The sequence below is a fragment of the Microcaecilia unicolor genome, chromosome 9 (genome assembly GCF_901765095.1).
Source record: "Microcaecilia unicolor chromosome 9, aMicUni1.1, whole genome shotgun sequence".
In the NCBI taxonomy this organism is placed as follows: Eukaryota; Metazoa; Chordata; class Amphibia; order Gymnophiona; family Siphonopidae; genus Microcaecilia; species Microcaecilia unicolor.
Window position 1 is genome coordinate 6,447,515 of NC_044039.1, and position 6,000 is coordinate 6,453,514.

Below are 6,000 nucleotides of genomic sequence, written 5' to 3' on the forward strand. Positions count from 1 at the left end.
AACGTACAAACATTCTATATTCCCGGAATTGTGAATTTTTCCCAAGTCCATTTAGTAGCGGTTTATGGACTTGTCCTTTAGGAAACCATCTAACCCCTTTTAAAACACTGCTAAGCTAACCACCTTCACCACGTTCTCTGGCAACAAATTCCAGAGTTTAATTATGCGTTGGTGAAGAAAGATTTTCTCCGATGTAATACTCAGGTCCATTACAACAGCATGCAGGTCCCTGGAGTAGTTTAGTAGTAGGTGCAGTGCACTTCAGACAGGTGGACCCAGGCGCCTACCTCCCCCTACCTGTTACACTTGTGGTGCAAACTGTGAGCCCTCCAAAGCTCACCAGAAACCCACTATACCCACATATAGGTGCCCCCTTCACCCATAAAGGCTGTTGTAGAGGTGTATAGTTGGAGGCAGTGCGTTTTGGGTGTATTTTGGAGGGCTCAGCAGATAAGGGAACAACGGTGAGATGTGCTTTGAAAATGAGCCTCAACGTGACTTGCCCCAGGTCACAAGGAGTGTCAACAGGAGTAGAATTTCAAATCTTGGTTGCCCTGGTTCTCAACCCGTTCTTCTAATCATTAAGCATCAGTTAACTGAAGAATTAAAATCTTGTATAGAAGAAAGAGAACATCTATGCTGATATTAATAATGCAACCCACTTTAACCTGGAACTGTCTAGTAACTCCACCTCTATCTACAATAGTCCGCTTCAAAAATATTATCACTTCCTGGATTGCAGACCCTTCTGGGGAGCATTAACACAGATTATCTACACTCTCTCTGCTTTCTCATCCCCTTTTAATAGTCAAGAGAACAACGGAACCAAGAGGGAGGGATATGGAAGACTCTGGGTAGTACTGCAGCTTAAACGAAAGGTGCGGTTACTACAGGCCCACCAATTGAGCCTTTGGGATCGACAAATTCTTACTAGCAAATGGGCTGATAGGATATCAATACTGAGCACTTAATGTTGGAATACATGAAGATTGAGTTTCTTCCATTTCAAACTCTGTTGCTTTTAATGCCAGCAAGACATACCTTGTTATCTAAAAATGAGCTTTGCCATTATTCTGTGCCTATCTTGCAACTTTGTCCATCCATTTCTAAGTTTAACTATCAGCTCAAGTAATGCATTATAGACTCTCTTTTCTCAACAAGAAGGTCCTAACAGTGCACATTATAGTCTAGGAAAGGAATGAAAAACAAAAATGAGGACGTTACAATGCATTTGTATGGCTCTATGCTGTGACCACAGTTCGAATATTGTGTTCAATTCTGGTTGCCGCATCTCAGTTCGAATATTGTGTTCAATTCTGGTTGCCGCATCTCAAAAAAGATATAGTGGAATTAGAAAAGGTACAGAGGAGGGTGATGACAACGATAAAGGGGATTGGATGATTTCCCTATGAGGAAAGGCTGAAGCGGCTAGGGCTCTTCAGCTTGGAGAAAAGACGGCTGAGGGGAGATACGATAGAGGTCTATAAAATAATGAGTGGAGTGGAATGGGTAGATGTGAATTGCTTCTTTACTGTTTCCAAAAATACTAGGACTAGGGGGCACATGATGAAGCTACAAAGTAGTAAATTTAAAACGAAACAGAGAAAATTTATTTTCACTCAACGTGTAATTAAACTCTGGATTTCGTTGCCAGAGAATGTGGTAAAGGCGGTTAGCTTAGCAGAGTTTAAAAAAAAAGGTTTATGGATGGCTTCCTAAAGGAAAAGTCCATAGACCATTATTAAACTGGGGAAAATCCACTGCTTATTTCTGGGATAAGCAGCATAAAATGTTTTGTACTTCGTTGGGATCTTGCCAGGTACTTGTGACCTGGATTGGCCACTGTTGGAAACGGGGTGCTGGGCTTGATGGACCTTTGGTCTGTCCCAGTGTGGCAACACTTGTGTACTTGGGATTCTGAATGGAATGTTGCTACTCTTTGGGGTTCTACATGGAATGTTGCTACACTTTGAAATTCTGCAAGGAATCTTGTTATTCTTTAGAATTCTAGAATCTTGCTACTCTTCGGGGTTCTACATGGAATGTTGCTACACTTTGAAATTCTGCAAGGAATCTTGTTATTCTTTAGAATTCTAGAATCTTGCTACTCTTCGGAGTTCTACATGGAACGTTGCTACTATTAGGGTTTCTGCCAGGTACTTGTGACCTGGATTGGCCACTGTTGGAAACGGGATGCTGGGCTTGATGGACCTTTGGTCTGTCCCAGTGTGGCAACACTTATGTACTTAGAGCTAACTACATGACAGGGCTAAACCGGAGTCATTGCTGCTGTGGGAATAACGTACCATGGGTCTCCAGCACCCAGGGTCCAATGTTTGTTTACACTTCCCCAACACACCCCATGTCTCCTAGGCCCTATGCTTTTATTTTCTGACCTTATAGCATGCTTCCTTCAGGCTGGAGATCCAGGGGCCATGGCCCATTCCGTCCCCCCTCCATTGGTACACCAATTACTGTGGGTTTCTAATTTAACATTAAAAATGAAAGTGGGAGATGAAGTTGATGAAATAAAACAGAGGAGGTACTGCAGGAGGAATATTTTTATTAAATTGCTGTCTTGGTGTGAGATGTTGCTGCATATTAATGCCATATTCTAGAAGGATGAGCAAAACTGAGTGGGACTGACTGTGCTATCCAGGGCCGCCGAGAGGGGGGGGGGCAGGAGGGGCAAAATTCCCCGGGCCTCCAAGGCGGGCCCGGTGCTGGGGTCGGGCCGGCAGCGCTGTAGTCCCCGGTGTCACCTGCCTGCCTCCACGGCTCCGGGCCCCCTTCATTCAAAGCGGCAGTCGCAGATCGCGTCTCTTCTTTCCTTCCCTCCCTGTGTCCCTCCCTCGCGGAAACCGGAAGTTACATCAGACAAGGGTGGGACACAGGGAGGGAAGGCCAGAAGAGACGCGATCTGCGACTGCCGCTTTGAATGAAGGGGGCCCGGAGCCGTGGAGGCAGGCAGGTAAGTGAGACCGTGGATTGCAGCGGGGGGGGGGGGGGGGGGGGGGGGTCAGAGGTGGGGCGGCCTTGCCCCAGGCCCGGCCTAGTCTCTCAGCGGCCCTGGTGCTATCTTTTTACATGGAAATCTATAAGAAAATGGATTTTATGTACACAAGATGTTTTTACGGTGCCACAAAAGTCTGACTCTGTTATACAAGTCATAACTAGAAGGGGTGATCTGACTCCTGATATAGCCTGGGTTTTGCTCCCATTGCATCTCCAGCTTTCTGTTTATAATATCTTTAGCAAAGCAAACAGCCAAATGTCCATAGATGCCATGAGGCAAAACCTGGACTGGATCAACTTCCCAGAGCTGCAGAAAGCTGGACCGGTTTTGACTATTTTTAGCCCAGTGCACTGGCAAATAGTCCAGTTTGTAATATCTCCCTGGTCTTTGCTCCAAAAATCCCTTAAAGTATTTCCTTTTTCCCAGCAGGTTTGCGACAATATGAAAAAGACTCCTAAGATGTGACAAGGACCAAATCCACCTTCAAGTGCTACATTCTCTTTTTATATTTATAATTCATTACCAAAATGTGTTGTTTGTTTGTTTTTTTGCATTATCCCATTTAAACCCCATGTATATTAGCACTGTATTTAATATTCACAAATCTAGATGTTGGTGAAAGAAGAACCGCCTTTGCACAAGCCCCAGATCTCAAGAGAAACCCCCTGCTGTGAAAAAAACCCAAAAAATAACCTACTGATCAAAGTCCTAACTAATCGTGTTTGCAACGGTAGAAGTAGCTGCACTAGAAGGGTCAGGAGAGCACCTCCGCGCCAAGAACAGCCCAGGAGAGCACAAACTATTCATTAGAAGCCGCACGAACGGGCGAGAAGGCAAACCCAGGATCTTTCTGCACTTTAGGATCGATAGTCGCCCTCCGTAGTGCCAAAAACTCACTTGGCTGTTCTAATGATGAAACCACTGCACGCATGAGATTGTTAGTGGACAGCGGTACTGATTTCCTGTAGAATGTTACGACAATGACTGCCATTAGAATACGGCGTATACACACAATGGCGTCTCGAAGCTTAGCTTGACCAGCACACTTTATAATGTGTGAGGATATTATGCTTGTACTAATCAACATAATTCTTGCCAGTATCACAGCTTCCTTCCGTTTCGGGGACATTTCAACTTTTTAATTGCCACCAAAATGGTGGCAAGATCAGTATTCTAGCTCCCCGATGCTCCTTTGCTCAGAAACAGCTAATAACGTGTCATTAAAAAAAAATGTGTGTATAAAAAAAAATAAAAACCAGAAAGAGAGTTATTAAAGTCAAAGTAGGTCAACATTTGTATTGAACATTGTAGTTAATTTATATAAACACCAATGGCAATAGTGCTGTAGAGCGCTTCCAATCCACTAATCCTACCACGGGCTATTAAAATGGAAGTATCTGTCCAAAGAAGGCTATTGGCTTCGTTGTATTTGTATATAGTAAAGATATTGCCTGTGCTCAGTTGTAACTGCAGTAGCAGGAGAGCAGAGTCGACAATTTGCTGTACTGTCTTCCATGATACATTATGTTAAATTGATTGCTCTGGAGATCACAGATTCACGCTATAATTTCCGCCTTCTGGCTGCTTTAATCTGCATTATGCCATGGTGAACCTGCCACCACATTTCGTGTAATTGGTTTTGCTACTGTAGCATTTTAATTGCTTGGAAGGGAGGAGTCAAATAAGCAAAATCCCCCCTCCCCTGAAATGCAATCTCAGAAGACATGTTATATGGTAGGTATATATAGAGAGAGTGCCTTCCCTGGCTGCTTCCTGTGTATTTTTTTTTTTCTTAGTGGGGAGGTGAGGACAGGGCGCAGTAGTTCATAGCTTCAGTCTGATTTTAAAAGCACCAAAAACTACAAAACAAACAAAAAAAAAAGACAGAAAGAAAGAATGCATTTCATGCCAAAGATTCCTGCACAGCTTTAGCAGAAACATTTTAATCCTTTTGAAATGAACATTATGGTTTACATCTTATGATGCAAATACTCTCATTTTGTTTGTGGTGGGTTGGGGGGAGGGGGGAAGGGAAAGGGGCGGTAAGGGTGGAAATCTATGCAAAAACACTTTGCGTTCTCTGCAAATCTGCCATTTTTATAAACACTTTGAATATTTCAATTACAGCCGATAGCTGCATAAGAAAACTGAATTGTTTAAACAGTGTATTATGAACATGCAACCACAATAAATGGAATATTTCCATCTGCGGGCTTCTGTCTTTATTTTGTTCAGAAAATGAAGAGTGGCCTTGAAATAACTGGAATGGGTTTCTACAGGAAGCAAGCTTGGCACTGCAGGAGGTGAAAGGCTAATATTTGTGGAGGGTGGGCACAGGATGGTACATAGGTACCTTCCTGGGAAGACTACAGTGCTGCTGCTTAGACTGCTGGAGGAGGTGGAGGAGGAAGGGCTGGATCTCAAGTGCTTGCAGGAGACTATCAGCCTCACTTGTGTATTGGCTGTTTGAAAAGCTGGCATTGCTTTGCCCCATCTGGACTTTCTGGCGAATGTCAAACGTTGCACAACTTATTGGCTGCAATGTACACAATGAAAAATTTTCCCCTGTAGAAAATCTTGCTTGTTGCTTGCTGGAGTGCTAGTTTTCCAGAAGGCAGGCTGAATATTGTCACTCTCAGTGGCGTAGGAAGGGGGGGGGGCGGTCTGCCCCGGGTGCACGTGCTCGGGGGGGTGCTGGCCCCGCTGGTTCCCTGCTCTCTCTGCCCCGGAACAGGTTACTTCCTGTTCCGGGGCAGAGAGAGCAGGGAACCAGCGGGGCCGACGCAGCTCCGAGTGACGTGCACTCGGGGCGGATCGGCCCTCCCACAGGTAAGAATGCGGTCCGGGGGGGGGGGGGGGGGTGTCGTGCCGTGCTGCACCCAGGGGGGGGGGGGTGCGCAGCGGCGACCCGCCTCGGGTTCCATTAGCCCTCGCTATGGCACTGGTCACTCTCCAGATTGTTCCGTGTATGAAAGAAAAAGGTG

At 45.1% G+C, this 6,000-nt stretch overlaps 1 protein-coding gene across 3 annotated transcripts in view; it reads left to right on the forward strand.

Annotated features, from left to right (window-relative positions):
* Nucleotides 1–4,898, forward strand: part of CALD1 (caldesmon 1) — a 255,182-nt gene extending 250,284 nt beyond the window's left edge. For all 3 annotated transcript variants that reach the window (XM_030215003.1, XM_030215005.1, XM_030215004.1), the window contains one exon: nucleotides 3,446–4,898. In XM_030215003.1, coding sequence (XP_030070863.1) covers nucleotides 3,446–3,474 — 29 coding nt within the window. In that variant the 3' untranslated portion in view covers nucleotides 3,475–4,898. The remainder of the gene's footprint in view (nucleotides 1–3,445) is intronic.
* Nucleotides 4,899–6,000: the final 1,102 nt, after the last annotated feature.